The 16,231-nt window shown below is 46.8% G+C and overlaps 2 protein-coding genes across 3 annotated transcripts in view; one reads left to right on the top strand and one right to left on the bottom strand.

Annotated features, from left to right (window-relative positions):
- The window catches only part of OSMR (oncostatin M receptor), a 55,080-nt gene extending 45,898 nt beyond the window's left edge, over nucleotides 1-9,182 (top strand). For both annotated transcript variants that reach the window (XM_075267558.1, XM_075267550.1), the window contains exons 15-18: nucleotides 168-335; nucleotides 2,919-3,012; nucleotides 3,372-3,444; nucleotides 6,870-9,182. In XM_075267558.1, coding sequence (XP_075123659.1) covers nucleotides 168-335; nucleotides 2,919-3,012; nucleotides 3,372-3,444; nucleotides 6,870-7,340 — 806 coding nt within the window. In that variant the 3' untranslated portion in view covers nucleotides 7,341-9,182. The remainder of the gene's footprint in view (nucleotides 1-167; nucleotides 336-2,918; nucleotides 3,013-3,371; nucleotides 3,445-6,869) is intronic.
- A 5,485-nt stretch (nucleotides 9,183-14,667) lies between these two features.
- RICTOR (RPTOR independent companion of MTOR complex 2) overlaps nucleotides 14,668-16,231 on the bottom strand; it is a 66,278-nt gene continuing 64,714 nt past the window's right edge. Inside the window, 1 exon segment of the mRNA XM_075267512.1 lies at nucleotides 14,668-16,231. This exon segment is cut by the window's right edge and continues 633 nt beyond it. The gene's annotated coding sequence lies outside the window, so the exon portion shown is untranslated.

Here is a 16,231-nt window from a genome sequence, read left to right as displayed (position 1 = left end):
TCTCCTATCTATCTATCTATCTATCTCCTATCGATCTATCTCCTATCTATATCTTCTATCTATCAATCTCCTATCTATCTCATCTATCTATCTATCTATCTTCTATCTATCTATCTATCTATCTATCTATCTATCTATCTATCTATCTATCTATCATTACTTTGCAGGTGACTCTCTCGTCTGTAGATTTTATATCGGAGATCCAGATAACATGCAGATTGTGATCAGTGACCTCCAACCTAATGGGAAGTATGAGGTAGCTGTGGTGGCCATCACCGGGGGAGGAAGAAGAGAGAGCCCTGCAGAATATACGAAGGCTCACACCCCCTCTGACAGTGAGTGAGATTTCTATACCTCCCAGCATATAGTAGATACATAACCTAGAACGCCCAGATTTGGCATACGTGCACACAGTGACTTATACTGTCTATCACTGGCCGTCCTAGGTGTTAGTTCTCCACCTTTCTCCTTATGTTTGGCTAATCATAGGATGACATTTGGGTGAGTGGGTGGAATTATCTCTGTGTCTCAGTGTGATACCTTGTATCTTGTCCATCCTCTTCTCTGCCCTGTCTGTATCTGTTTATACTTATAATATATAACCAGAGTGACTGCAAGACAAATATACAGTATATACTGAGTTCAGATCTGTTACCGTATCTATGTTCAGATGACTCAGTATGTCCTAAATTTGGATCTGTTACTAGATCTGTTACCGTATCACTGTTTTAGGTTTGGATCCGTTACCGTATGTATGTTCTAGGTTTAGATCTGTTACCGTATCTATGTTCTAGGTTTAGATCCGTTACCGTATGTATGTTCTAGGTTTAGATCTGTTACCGTATCTACACTCACCGGCCACTTTATTAGGTACACCATGCTAGTAACGGGTTGGACCCCCTTTTGCCTTCAGAACTGCCTCAATTCTTCGTGGCATAGATTCAACAAGGTGCTGGAAGCATTCCTCAGAGATTTTGGTCCATATTGACATGATGGCATCACACAGTTGCCGCAGATTTGTCGGTTGCACATCCATGATGCGAATCTCCCGTTCCACCACATCCCAAAGATGCTTCTCTATTGGATTGAGATCTGGTGACTGTGGAGGCCATTGGAGTACAGTGAACTCATTGTCATGTTCAAGAAACCAGTCTGAGATGATTCCAGCTTTATGACATGGCGCATTATCCTGCTGAAAGTAGCCATCAGATGTTGGGTACATTGTGATTATAAAGGGATGGACATGGTCAGCAACAATACTCAGGTAGGCTTTGGCATTGCAACGATGCTCAATTGGTACCAAGGGGCCCAAAGAGTGCCAAGAAAATATTCCCCACACCATGACACCACCACCACCAGCCTGAACCGTTACCGATACAAGGCAGGATGGATCCATGCTTTCATGTTGTTGACGCCAAATTCTGACCCTACCATCCGAATGTCGCAGCAGAAATCGAGACTCATCAGACCAGGCAACGTTTTTCCAATCTTCAATTGTCCAATTTCGATGAGCTTGTGCAAATTGTAGCCTCAGTTTCCTGTTCTTAGCTGAAAGGAGTGGCACCCGGTGTGGTCTTCTGCTGCTGTAGCCCATCTGTAGCCTCAAAGTTGGACGTACTGTGCGTTCAGAGATGCTCTTCTGGCTACCTTGGTTGTAACGGGTGGCTATTTGAGTCACTGTTGCCTTTCTATCAGCTCGAACCAGTCTGGCCATTCTCCTCTGACCTCTGGCATCAACAACGCATTTCCGCCCACAGAACTGCCGCTCACTGGATGTTTTTTCTTTTTCGGACCATTCTCTGTAAACCCTAGAGATGGTTGTGCGTGAAAATCCCAGTAGATCAGCAGTTTCTGAAATACTCAGACCAGCCCTTCTGGCACCAACAACCATGCCACGTTCAAAGGCACTCAAATCACCTTTCTTCCCCATACTGATGCTCGGTTTGAACTGCAGGAGATTGTCTTGACCATGTCTACATGCCTAAATGCACTGAGTTGCCGCCATGTGATTGGCTGATTAGAAATTAAGTGTTAACGAGCAGTTGGAAAGGTGTACCTAATAAAGTGGCCGGTGAGTGTATGTTCTAGGTTTAGATCCGTTACCGTATGTATGTTCTAGATTTGGATCTGTTAATGTATCTTTGTTCTTGGTTTGGATCCGTTACCGTATCTATGTTCTAGACTGGGATCTGTTACCGTATCTATGTTCAGATGACTCAGTATATCCAAGATTTGGATCTGTAACTATATTGTTACCATATATATGTTCTAGGTTTGGATCTGTTACCTTATCTACGTTCTAGGTTTGGATTTGTTACTGTATCTATATTCTATATTTGGATCTGTTACTGTATCTAAGTTTGGATCCGTTACCATATCTATGTTCTAGGTTAGGATCTGTTACCATATATATGTTCAGATGACTCCGTATGTCCCAGATTTCGATCTGTTACTATATTGTTACCATATACTGTATATGTTCTAGATTTGGATCTGTTACCGTATCTACGTTTGGATCAGTTATCGTATCTATGTTCTAGGTTTGGATCTGTTACCATATCTATGTTCTAGGTTTGGATCCATTACCGTATCTATGTTCTAGGTGTGGATCTGTTACCATATCTGTTCTAGGTTTGGATCCATTACCGTATCTATGTTCTAGGTTGGGGTCTATTACCGTATATATGTTCAGATGACTCAGTATGTCCTAGATTTGGATCTGTTACTATATTGTTACCATATATACGTTCTAGGTTTGGATCTGTTACTGTATCTACGTTCTAGGTTTGGATCTGTTACCGTATCTACGTTCTAGGCCTGGATCTGTTACCTTATCAGTGTTCGGATGATACAGTTTGTTCTTCATTTGGAACATACTCATCCCTGACTAACGCTTTGTTTTCCTCTCTTTGTTCTAGCCGCAGCCGCTCTACGTTCCATACTTGTGCCCATCATCACGATATCAGCGCTTGCACTAGCCCTACTATTCTTAGGATGCTGGAAGAGAGCCTGGTGAGTGTTCACACACTGCAGATTCTGCTGCGCTGACAATATCTGCCATGAGGGAGGAGCTGCACTAGTCACACGTTGCGGTCATGACACTGCATTCTGGCGAGATGTTGCACTTATGGGAAAAAAGTGCAACATGCCCACACCATGTGAATACTGCCAAACACTGGCCTAGTCCTGCAGCCTGGTCTGTAACACGCAGGGAGAATTGTGTAGAAATAGAAAAGTGAAGCCCTGTAATACAGATCCTTGTGCGTGTAAGATCGGGAGCTCAGGGGCTGATGTTAGAAATGACACTTTTTGTACAGCGCGGTGGCATAGGTTGGCGCCATGTAAGAAACCTATCAATGCTGTCTTTTCAGGCTCAAGAGAATGTGTCTTCCTGATATTCCAGACCCCAACAAGAGCTACATCTTCTCCGACAATGGGAGAAAGGTAAAGCACTAAGTGAAAGGAACGTTAAAGTTGCAAATCGTTGGGCAAGGAGTTGTCAGGTGCGGGTCTCCTTCTTCAGGAATGTAGGTCGCGGGTATCCTTCTTCAGGAGTGTAGATCGCGGGTATCCTTCTTCAAGGCGTGTAGGTCGCGGGTCTCCTTCTTCACGAGTGTAGGTCGCGGGTCTCCTTCTTCAGGAGTGTAGGTCGCGGGTCTCCTTCTTCAGGAGTGTAGGTCGCGGGTCTCCTTCTTCAGGGGTGTAGGTCGCGGGTCTCCTTCTTCAGGGGTGTAGGTCGCGGGTCTCCTTCTTCAGGGGTGTAGGTCGCGGGTATCCTTCTTCAGGCGTGTAGGTCGCGGGTATCCTTCTTCAGGCGTGTAGGTCGCGGGTATCCTTCTTCAGGCGTGTAGGTCGCGGGTATCCTTCTTCAGGCGTGTACGTCGCGGGTATCCTTCAGGAGAGTAGGTCGCGGGTATCCTTCTTCAGGGGTGTAGGTCGCGGGTATCCTTCTTCAGGAGTGTAGGTCGCGGGTATCCTTCTTCAGGAGAGTAGGTCGCGGGTATCCTTCTTCAGGCGTGTACGTCGCGGGTATCCTTCTTCAGGCGTGTACGTCGCGGGTATCCTTCTTCAGGAGTGTAGATCGCGGGTATCCTTCTTCAGGAGTGTAGATCGTGGGTATCCTTCAGGAGAGTAGGTCGCGGGTATCCTTCAGGGGTGTAGGTCGCGGGTATCCTTCAGGGGTGTAGGTCGCGGGTATCCTTCTTCAGGGGTGTAGGTCGCGGGTATCCTTCAGGAGTGTAGGTCGCGGGTATCCTTCTTCAGGAGTGTAGATCGCGGGTATCCTTCTTCAGGAGTGTAGGTCGCGGGTATCCTTCTTCAGGAGTAAAGGTCGCGGGTATCCTTCTTCAGGAGTGTAGGTCGCGGGTATCCTTCAGGGGTGTAGGTCGCGGGTATCCTTCAGGGGTGTAGGTCGCGGGTATCCTTCAGGGGTGTAGGTCGCGGGTATCCTTCAGGGGTGTAGGTCGCGGGTATCCTTCTTCAGGGGTGTAGGTCGCGGGTATCCTTCAGGAGTGTAGGTCGCGGGTATCCTTCTTCAGGAGTGTAGGTCGCGGGTATCCTTCTTCAGGAGTGTAGGTCGCGGGTATCCTTCTTCAGGAGTAAAGGTCGCGGGTATCCTTCTTCAGGAGTGTAGGTCGCGGGTATCCTTCTTCAGGAGTAGGTCGCGGGTATCCTTCTTCAGGGGTGTAGGTCGCGGGTATCCTTCAGGAGTGTAGGTCGCGGGTCTCCTTCAGGAATGTAGGTCGCGGGTATCCTTCTTCAGGAGTGTAGATCGCGGGTATCCTTCTTCAAGGCGTGTAGGTCGCGGGTATCCTTCTTCAGGAGTGTAGGTCGCGGGTATCCTTCTTCAGGAGTAGGTCGCGGGTATCCTTCTTCAGGGGTGTAGGTCGCGGGTATCCTTCAGGAGTGTAGGTCGCGGGTCTCCTTCTTCAGGAATGTAGGTCGCGGGTATCCTTCTTCAGGAGTGTAGATCGCGGGTATCCTTCTTCAAGGCGTGTAGGTCGCGGGTATCCTTCTTCAGGAGTGTAGGTCGCGGGTATCCTTCTTCAGGGGTAGGTCGCGGGTATCCTTCTTCAGGGGTGTAGGTCGCGGGTATCCTTCAGGAGTGTAGGTCGCGGGTCTCCTTCTTCAGGAGTGTAGGTCGCGGGTATCCTTCTTCAGGAGTGTAGATCGCGGGTATCCTTCTTCAAGGCGTGTAGGTCGCGGGTATCCTTCTTCACGAGTGTAGGTCGCGGGTCTCCTTCTTCAGGAGTGTAGGTCGCGGGTCTCCTTCTTCAGGAGTGTAGGTCGCGGGTCTCCTTCTTCAGGAGTGTAGGTCGCGGGTCTCCTTCTTCAGGAGTGTAGGTCGCGGGTCTCCTTCTTCAGGAGTGTAGGTCGCGGGTATCCTTCAGGAGTGTAGGTCGCGGGTATCCTTCTTCAGGCGTGTAGGTCGCGGGTCTCCTTCTTCAGGCGTGTAGGTCGCGGGTATCCTTCTTCAGGAGTGTAGGTCGCGGGTATCCTTCTTCAGGCGTGTAGGTCGCGGGTATCCTTCTTCAGGCGTGTAGGTCGCGGGTATCCTTCTTCAGGAGTGTAGGTCGCGGGTATCCTTCTTCAAGGCATGTAGGTCGCGGGTCTCCTTCTTCAGGGGTGTAGGTCGCGGGTCTCCTTCTTCAGGGGTGTAGGTCGCGGGTCTCCTTCTTCAGGGGTGTAGGTCGCGGGTCTCCTTCTTCAGGGGTGTAGGTCGCGGGTCTCCTTCTTCAGGGGTGTAGGTCGCGGGTCTCCTTCTTCAGGGGTGTAGGTCGCGGGTCTCCTTCTTCAGGGGTGTAGGTCGCGGGTCTCCTTCAGGGGTGTAGGTCGCGGGTCTCCTTCTTCAGGGGTGTAGGTCGCGGGTATCCTTCTTCAGGGGTGTAGGTCGCGGGTATCCTTCTTCAGGGGTGTAGGTCGCGGGTATCCTTCTTCAGGGGTGTAGGTCGCGGGTATCCTTCTTCAGGGGTGTAGGTCGCGGGTATCCTTCTTCAGGGGTGTAGGTCGCGGGTATCCTTCTTCAGGGGTGTAGGTCGCGGGTATCCTTCTTCAGGGGTGTAGGTCGCGGGTATCCTTCTTCAGGGGTGTAGGTCGCGGGTATCCTTCTTCAGGGGTGTAGGTCGCGGGTATCCTTCTTCAAGGCATGTAGGTCGCGGGTATCCTTCTTCAGGAGTGTAGGTCGCGGGTATCCTTCTTCAGGAGTAAAGGTCGCGGGTATCCTTCTTCAGGAGTGTAGATCGCGGGTATCCTTCTTCAGGAGTGTAGATCGCGGGTATCCTTCTTCAGGAGTGTAGATCGTGGGTATCCTTCAGGAGAGTAGGTCGCGGGTATCCTTCAGGGGTGTAGGTCGCGGGTATCCTTCTTCAGGGGTGTAGGTCGCGGGTATCCTTCTTCAGGGGTGTAGGTCGCGGGTATCCTTCAGGAGTGTAGGTCGCGGGTATCCTTCTTCAGGAGAGTAGGTCGCGGGTATCCTTCTTCAGGAGTGTAGATCGCGGGTATCCTTCTTCAGGAGTGTAGATCGCGGGTATCCTTCAGGAGAGTAGGTCGCGGGTATCCTTCAGGGGTGTAGGTCGCGGGTATCCTTCTTCAGGGGTGTAGGTCGCGGGTATCCTTCTTCAGGAGAGTAGGTCGCGGGTATCCTTCTTCAGGAGAGTAGGTCGCGGGTATCCTTCTTCAGGAGTATAGGTCGCGGGTATCCTTCTGCAGGAGTCTAGGTCCTTTGGAGGCATCAGATTGGTTTCCATCCTCCCACTTGTCCCCTGTATATGAGGACAGGTTGAAGGGAATAGATATACATAGAACCTGCAGCCATAAAACGATAGTATAATGACATAGGTAACCGATTTTCTCTTCTTCTTATCCCCCAGGGTACATATAATGGAAACATCCTTATGACCACTCAATATGAGCCCCAAAAGGTGGACGTTGTCAGCATCCAGGAAAACAACCAACCCAAAGAACACGAAGAAACCAATAAATACCCCGAATGTCAGGTCCGTGAGACTTACACCGAAGTCCAGACCACGGAAGAGAGCAACTGCGACAAAGTCTTCAGCAAAAGTTATATTCCTTGTGACAATGACCCATCCTATAAGGCCCAGCTGCCGGCCTACCTGGAGTTCTTCAACCAGAGCTACACCGGCACCATGGATGACGGCAGTGATGGTGCACCAGGATATAGACCTCAGGCGAACACCGCACAAGTCCATTCTCCACCATATATCGTGCAGTCTGTGGATCCAGAATCAGGACTTGATGACAATACAGACATTGGTTATGGTTGTGAACCAATGAGTCCGACCTCCGTGGGGTCTACCACATTCATACTTATAGACTGATGGGAACTTTATCTCCTGGTCTTCAAATTAAACCCCTGGGCATTAAACATAGACTATAGGTACATGGGGCTGCGGGCCTCAACATGGAGCACTGTCTGGAAGGACTAGGCTTGTATGTCAAGAGAAGTCGTCTTGTTCCTCCTACCAACCACCCAGAGCTCACCTATCATGTTCTCGACTGTTGTAGTATCTAGAACAATCATCTTAGTTTGTTGTAAGACATGACGTCATCTACGACACTGCTCGGTTTGTCCACCATGGTCCTCCTGCTTGCAGGGTCTATTTGCCTACCTCAAGCCATGAACGTCATCCTCACGTCCCCCAAATGAATAGACTTATTATGGGTTGTATTTGACTACACTACTACCCACCACCACTCCTAAACGTAGACCTCCTCTTCACCAGGTTTCAGATCTCTGCAGAACGTGCACAACTCTTCCGGGCTGAGCCTTCAGTCACCGACACATAGAGTAGTCTTCATTCTTATTGGAGAAGAGGTCCTACAACCCATTTCAGTAGCCAAATTTCTCCAGATTTATTCCACCTTCCAACATCACATGGACATCCGCTACAGATCGCTTCTCCACGTGCACCATTTCTTTTCATCCCATAACGATGGCGACTCCAAGTTAGCTGAACGTCTTGTGCCGATGGTTGTCTCTAAACCTTCAGCACTTGCTTCCACCTCGGTGATCCTTCTACGGTCCTCCAGATGCCCCTTCCATCGGACTACAATCTGCATATTCTCCTTACTCCAGTCTAGAACCGATCCTCTTTTACTTCTCAATTTGCTCAGTTTTCTCTTGTGCTTCCCCCATACTCTAGAACTCACTACCCCAACACTTCAGATGCTCCTGCCATACAAAAGCCTGAACGTCAGCACTTCAGAACACCCTACAACCTCCATTAATTTCTCCACCTCTCCCCGCACAGACAGAGCACTTAGTACCAGTGTCCGGATTATCTATGTGCACCCCTTGGCATTTCATATGAATGGTTCCCCGGGCGAAATATAAAAGATGTTACGTATTTGTAAAATATTGGTTTGGTCCCGCCAAGCCCTTAGTATTCTGCCTCTACATCAGTAGCAATACCCGTATTTATTTATTTTTTAACCCTAGATCCCCCATGGCACACAGTGGATTTACATGTTCCTATAATACAACCATATTCATGACCCTTAAATCTCACAAGTGTCCGATTATTAACCCTTCACGTTTCGAACCAGCAGCGAGCGTCTACTTCTGACGGCACTAAAGCTACGCGAGGCAGAGCCTATAGGTGACGCTTACCTGTTATGGATATCTCTCTATCTTGCACTTTGGCTTAGTCCAAGGGTCTACACTCGCCATAGAAAGTCTTAAGTAGTCTGAGACACAATTACTGCCTCCTGATTGGCTGCTGCCTCCTCCTGGTCTACTCCGATTGGCTACAGTCTAGCACAAGCAAGTCGTTGCAGAGTTGCAGCACCTATACAGAGTAAAGACAGCATGGAGAGCCCCTTTAAGTTTCAGCATGAACTCGTATACGTAATGTGACTGGTGCTGTATATTATATATACACTACAGCAGATACACATCATAGGAATGTTCTGTAAAAAAGTGGACTGGACCCGACAGAAAGCAGCCAAGTCTCTGACCCATCTGCAGAAACCAGCCAGACCTGGACACTACAGCGGCCGACTCTAGGACAAAGTTCTCCGGTGAATCTGTGAACTCTAGGTCTATGAAACTTTTTGTATAAATATTATATATATATATATATATATATATATATATATATATATGTGTATGTATGTACTGAACACTAATGTACTTTTTGTATCATAAATTAGTTTTATATCACGATGCAAAAAAAGATCACATCAGAATAAAGAATTCTAGTTTCTACAAAGTTTATCGGAGTTTCTGAAAAGTCAAAATTGTTGCGGTTTTATAATTACACTAGCTGTACCCGCAACTTCGTCTGCGGCCCCCTGAGCGACGCCCCTCCAGTGCAGCCCTGGGCGCACCCTCCGCAACGCATTTGGCCACTTTTTCCCGCAGGCACCCCTGCCCTTCCTCCGTGGTGGCGGGGACATCGGGACAGTGCCAGTTGATGGGACAGAAACCCACATGCCCCCCCCCCCTTTTTTTTCAGTGTCGCCCTTGGGCCCACTCGTTAAGCCCCAACCCCCAGATTTGCTTCCTTTGAACGCCTATACCCTCATTCCCCCCACCCTCAAACCCCCCCCGCACCCTGAATGCCCTTCCCCCCAGCCATGCTACCTGGCTGGCTAGGCCGCGCTGCACTTGAAGGCCAGGCACCTTGCGAACAGCACCTGGCCCCATGGAGTCAGTGAAGAGGTGGAGGGGAGGTAGCGCACGGCTGCAACACCTACCGGCATGCACAGTCCTCTCCCCATGCTGGAGTCGCGCATCCGCGAACTAAGCTGGGTTTGGGTGTGAAGCTGCCGGCCAGCATGGCACAGTCGTGATGGAGGCAGCCGGCATGGACTCTCCGATTGGTGCCGCCCACGTAATCCCACGAACCTATCCGGCTTCCCTTGCGTCCCGCCCTGAGACGGCCGAAAGCAAATCGGAGGCCCGCTGAAAGACCTGTGAAGACGTCATCTCAGGTCCTTCAGGGAAACAGGAGTGAAGTTTGAGGGGCACAACCATGAGTTGGGGGGAGTGTGGGAGCTAAGAAGTAGCCTATGTTTCCTTCCTGGTGAATTTGAAGGTACAGTCCTATGAAAAAGTTTGGGCACCCCTATTAATCTTAATCATTTTTTGTTCTAAATATTTTGGTGTTTGCAACAGCCATTTCAGTTTGATATATCTAATAACTGATGGACACAGTAATATTTCAGGATTGAAATGAGGTTTATTGTACTAACAGAAAATGTGCAATATGCATTAAACCAAAATTTGACCGTTGCAAAAGTATGGGCACCCTTATCATTTTATTGATTTGAATTCCCCTAACTACTTTTTACTGACTTACTGAAGCACAAAATTGGTTTTGTAACCTCAGTGAGCTTTGAACTTCATAGCCAGATGTATCCAATCATAAGAAAAGGTATTTAAGGTGGCCAATTGCAAGTTGATCTCCTATTTGAATCTCCTCTGAAGAGTGGCATCATGGGCTACTCAAAACAACTCTCAAATGATCTGAAAACAAAGATTGTTCAACATAGTTGTTCAGGGGAAGGATACAAAAAGTTGTCTCAGAGATTTAACCTGTCAGTTTCCACTGTGAGGAACATAGTAAGGAAATGGAAGACCACAGGGACAGTTCTTGTTAAGCCCAGAAGTGGCAGGCCAAGAAAAATATCAGAAAGGCAGAGAAGAAGAATGGTGAGAACAGTCAAGGACAATCCACAGACACCTCCAAAGAGCTGCAGCATCATCTTGCTGCAGATGGTGTCACTGTGCATCGGTCAACTATACAGCGCACTTTGCACAAATAGAAGCTGTATGGGAGAGTGATGAGAAAGAAGCCGTTTCTGCACGTACGCCACAAATAGAGTTGCCTGAGGTATGAAAAAGCACATTTGGACAAGCCAGCTTCATTTTGGAAACAAAAATTGAGTTGTTTGGTTATAAAAAAAAAGGCGTTATGCATGGCGTCCAAAAAGAAACAGCATTCCAAGAAAAACACTTGCTACCCACTGTAAAATTTGGTGGAGGTTCCATCATGCTTTGGGGCTGTGTGGCCAATGCCGACATCGGGAATCTTGTTAAAGTTGAGAGTCGCATGGATTCCACTCAGTATCAGCAGATTCTTGAGAATAATGTTCAAGAATCAGTGAGGAAGTTGAAGTTACGCCGGGGATGGATATTTCAGCAAGACAATGATCCAAAACACCGCTCCAAATCCTCAGGCATTCATGCAGAGGAACAATTACAATGTTCTGGAATGGCCATCCCAGTCCCCAGACCTGAATATCATTGAACATCTGTGGGATGATTTGAAGCGGGCTGTCCATGCTCGGCGACCATCTAACTTAACTGAACTTGAATTGTTTGTCCAAAATACCTTTATCCAGGAACTGATTAAAAGCTACAGGAAGCGACTAGAGGCTGTTATCTTTGCAAAAGGAGGATCTACTAAATATTAATGTCACTTTTCTGTTGAGGTGCCCATACTTTTGCACCGGTCAAATTTTGGTTTAATGCATATTGCACATTTTCTGTTAGTACAATAAACCTCATTTCAATCCTGAAATATTACTGTGTCCATCAGTTATTAGATATATCAAACTGAAATGGCTGTTATAAACACCAAAATATTTAGAACTAAAAATGATTAAGATTAATAGGGGTGCCCAAACTTTTTCATAGGACTGTATGTGTGAAACCTGAAGCCAATCCGTGCAGCCGTTTGCCTGTGATTGAAGAACAAACATCTAAACATACAAACTTTCACATTTATAATATTAGAAGGATGTAGTATATGTGGTATCGTATATCACATGTAGTGCAGGATTTTATAGTGTCATGAAGTCTGTTCATAGGCTGACGCCTGCACCTAACAGAACTGACAAAAACCACTAGTAGTAATGAGATGGCTCTGCCCCTCTCACCCAGTCTATACAGCAAAGTTGTAAAGTATCAACCTACTGTGCCATCTAATGGCCATTGTGAGAAGTACAACAGGGTCACACATAACCTCAAATTTAAGTCTCCATAGAATTTTTTTTTTTCACTGATACTAAAAAAAAAAAAAAAGTTATTGATTGTAAAATTCTAATAAAAACAAAAAATATTTAGACACACATATGAATTTCCAAAATTCAAAGAGGTTTTTCAGGACACCATAATAAAACCCCCACCCCTTCCCGATGCAGTTTTAGGCTCCGTTCTCATGGAGTAACGCGCCACTCATTTAGACATGTCTCAGAGCGAGGCGTTTCAAAACAGATCCCATTGATTTCAATGGGTGCCGGTTTACGCGCGCTACAAATCGAAATCAATGGTATGTTTTGAAGCACCGCGCTCTGACACGTGTCTAAATGAGCAGATGCAGCCTTATGTAGGTCTCAATCAGTATAACAGAGCTGACAGTAACTTCCCTTATAATGAGAGGACTCTGCTTATCATCCCATTCCATACAGCAAGGCAGACGTGAGCTGTATATATAACATTACCTGTGAGTAGTGTTACTACCCTGCCATATCAAAGGTTCCAGCAGTACCATAGAGCTGTCAATAACTCCACTTATGATGAGATGACTCTGCTCATAGTCCCATTCTATACAGTAGAGCTGACAAATATGCAGAGCATTATCTGTGTATAGTGTTACTATCCTGCCTTATCTGGGGCTCCAGCGGTACTATAGAGATGTCAGTAACTCCACTTATAATGATAATAAAGACTCTGCGCTCTGTCACATTCTATACAGCAAAGCTGACACGTGAGCTGTATGCAGAGTGTTTTCTGTTTAAGTAGTCAGTAACTCCACTTATAATGATAATGACATGACTGCTCATTGCCCCATTCCATACAGCAGAGCTGACAAGTATGCAGAGCATCATCTATGTGTGTGGTGTTCCTATCATGCCTTATCTGGGCTTCCAGTGGTACTATAGAGCTGTCAGTAACTCCACCTATAGTGACAATGAGATGACGCTGCTCTCATGTCCCAGTCTATACAGCAGAAGTGACAAGTGAGTTGTGTACAGAGCCTTATCTTGGAACATAGTTTTACTATTCTTTAGCAGCACAATAGAGCTGTCAATAACTCTCTTACCTAACAATGAGATGACTCTGCTCATTGTCCCATTCTATACAGCACAGCTGACAAGTGAGCTGTATGCAGAGCCTCATCAGTGTGTGTGGTGTTACTGTCCTGCTTTATCTGGGGCTCCAGCAGTACTATAGAGATATCAATAACGCCATCTATAGTAATGAGAGGACTCTGCTCTCATGTCCCAGTCTATACAGCAGAAGAGACAAGTGAGTTGTGTATAGAGCCTTATCTGTGTATATAGTGTTACTATTCTGTCTTATCTATTCTTTAGCAGTACCATAGAGTTGCAATAACTCTCTTACCTGATGAGATAACTCTGCTCATCCTGTCCTAGTCTACACAGCTGCAGGAAACAGATCACTTGTGTGCTCTAATGGCTGGTGATAGCTACAAAAATTGTTTTTATAGGCTTAGTAACAGGGTCAGGCTTATTTTTCCAAAATATATCAACTAAATCACACATGGCAACAAATAACGTGTGCCATGTACAATACCTCTACATTTCTCAATGCTCATAGTAAGCTCCTAGTCACAAAACGGACTTTTTTTTCTTCTTTCCTATCAGTAGGTCTTTGTAGAACAGGATGAAATCCATGCAAACACGGGGAGAACATACAAACTCCTGGCGGGATTCGTACCCAGGAGTCCAGCGCTGCAGTGCTAACCTACTGGGCCACCGTGTAGCCCCTGCCTTCCTTGGTCTTGACAGATCCGTCTCGTGGGTTCATTCATGAAAAAGGACAATTCCCACATCGATGGGCCAAGTTTCGAGCGCAACAAAATACGTTGCAAACCGTAAACACGATTAAAACCACCAAAAATTTGCACAATTGTGTCGAAATTTCAGAAAACGGCCGAGACCAAAGCGAGATAATCTTCAATTCTTATACAATTTTAATTGCATTTTATACATTGTTTCGCACACGGAAACAAAGTTTTCAGTTATCGCCGTGAATGCCAACCTCTGATTTGCGGTAAGCACGTAGGACATATCGTGTGATGAGGATTTACACTGTTCAGTTCACACTTGGTTCATCATTTGCACAGATTTCTAACAGTCCAGCTGGATGATATATACATACACTCAAGCCATTCGACATGATAAAACGTGAGTTACATACACGCAATGTAGTGAAGGTATCCCATGCGATCTATATACATATTTGCATATCTTCACCCTTTAGCTGCCAGACGACGCTCAAACACTTTGCGCTGCAATGGTTAAAGCAAATCTGGCAGCAAAAAGTTTCAATTTTTTTTTTTTTTTGACCATTTCCATCCGATTTCAGACAGATATGTATCAACGAGGAAAAAAAAAAAAAAAAAAAAAAAAAAAAAAAAAAAACAGAAAAAGGTGCACAAAGTCGCCGGCCTGCGACCGACTCCACGGTATGAATCTTGTGCAAATCTATTTCTGAGGAACACTGGCATTAAATAATGGAAAAAAAAAATAAAAAATACACAACGCAGACGTCTTGTTTTGGTGCTAGAAGGTTCTCTGGCTCGTCCAGTGTTCACATCTAGCAGTCTTAGATCCTGACGTGATAAATTAGAAAAAAAAAAAAAAAAATTGGAGAGAGATTGTCCGTATTTCTTTGTCTTCTCGCGGAATGTGCAAAATGACTTCTTGCTTTGCTTCCCATGACCTACAATGTTGCAGTGAAATGTATCATGGCGGCAGATGATGGCGGAGTGGTGGTGGGGGGGTTGGGATGCATGTAAGACACTTGGCAGACGTAGAAGACGCAAACCAGATACCGGTGAGCGGCCGAGGAAACGGCGACTTTTAGGGTAAAGGTCCGTTAATCTGACCGAGACGGGGCTGAAATTCTGGATTCTTGGAAAAAATTTGTGGAATCTCTTGGGAACTAAATACTGCTCGTGACATGGGGTACTCTGCCCTGTCTAAGGTCTTCTTCAGGTGGCCGGTATTAGGAGGGGTTGTCCAGAATTTAGGACAAACAAAAAATAAGACGAACCTCCGTCCCCTTTCTCTCCCGTGCCGGAACTCGCCGCACGTGACTGCTTAGACCTATGGCTGACGTCACTGGTTCTTCTCCAGACGTCTTATAAGCCTCCCTGCTACAGAGATCCGGCATGGGGAAGAAAGAGGACTATGGATTTTTTGGGGGGCTCACCCACCCTGGTCCTGACTTAAAGGGATTCTACCATTTTTGTCACCAAAACACGTAGGAATAGCCTTAAGAAAGGCTATTCTTTTCCTACCTTTAGATGTCTTCTCCGGGCCGCCGTTCAGTAGAAAGCCCAGTTTTCGTGGGTATGCAAATGAGTTCTCTCGCAGCACTGGGGCGGTCCCTAGCGCTCAAACAGAACTACGAGCATCCCCAATGCTGCGAGAGAACTCTCCAGCGCCACCTCCATCTTCTTCAGGAACGGGGTCTTCACGCGTCTTCTTCTGGCGGTGGCTTCAAACTTCTAGGCCTGGGGCAAACCGACTGCACATGCCCACCGGCCACAAGAAAATGGCCGCTTACACAGTATTGTATGGGGCCATCTTGTGGCCGGCAGGCATGCGTAGTTGGCTGCCCAAGGCCTAGAAGTTTGAAGTTACAGCCAGAAGATGACCCATTCCTAAAGAAGATGGAGGTGGCGCTGGAGAGTTCTCACACAGCATTGGGCCCGCCTCCAGTGCTGCGAGAGAACTCATTTGCATACCGGTGAAAACTGGGATTTCTACAGAACGGTGGTGCGGAGAAGACATCTAAAGGTAGGAGACCAAGAGCCTTTCTTAAGGCTATGCCTACGTGTTAGGAACAAAAAAATTTCAATTTTAATGTTAGAATCCCTTTAACCCAAAATCCTGGACAATCCCTTTAAGTCTCCAAATCCCGCCCTAAACTTGGGTCGAATGCCCTGGCCTAAAAGCATCATCCTGCTGCAAGTCCAGGTCAAACGACCTGCAATCGAGACAGAATGGACACAATATACACCCAATGACAGAGAATGGGGGTCGAAGTGCACCTGTCATGGCGTTACAACCACGACCGGAAATCCAACCGGCTGGATCTCTGCAGGCGCTAACATTAGGGATGACGGGTCCTAATCTCACACAGCCAAAAGTCGTCACGTAACCCTGGCCCTAAGGGAATTTCACTGCGCTTACTTCTCTCCTATGCCTAGTGGTGGTCGCAAAGGAC

This window comes from Leptodactylus fuscus, chromosome 1 (genome assembly GCF_031893055.1).
Source record: "Leptodactylus fuscus isolate aLepFus1 chromosome 1, aLepFus1.hap2, whole genome shotgun sequence".
In the NCBI taxonomy this organism is placed as follows: Eukaryota; Metazoa; Chordata; class Amphibia; order Anura; family Leptodactylidae; genus Leptodactylus; species Leptodactylus fuscus.
This window is presented reverse-complemented; position numbering and strand designations above follow the sequence as displayed.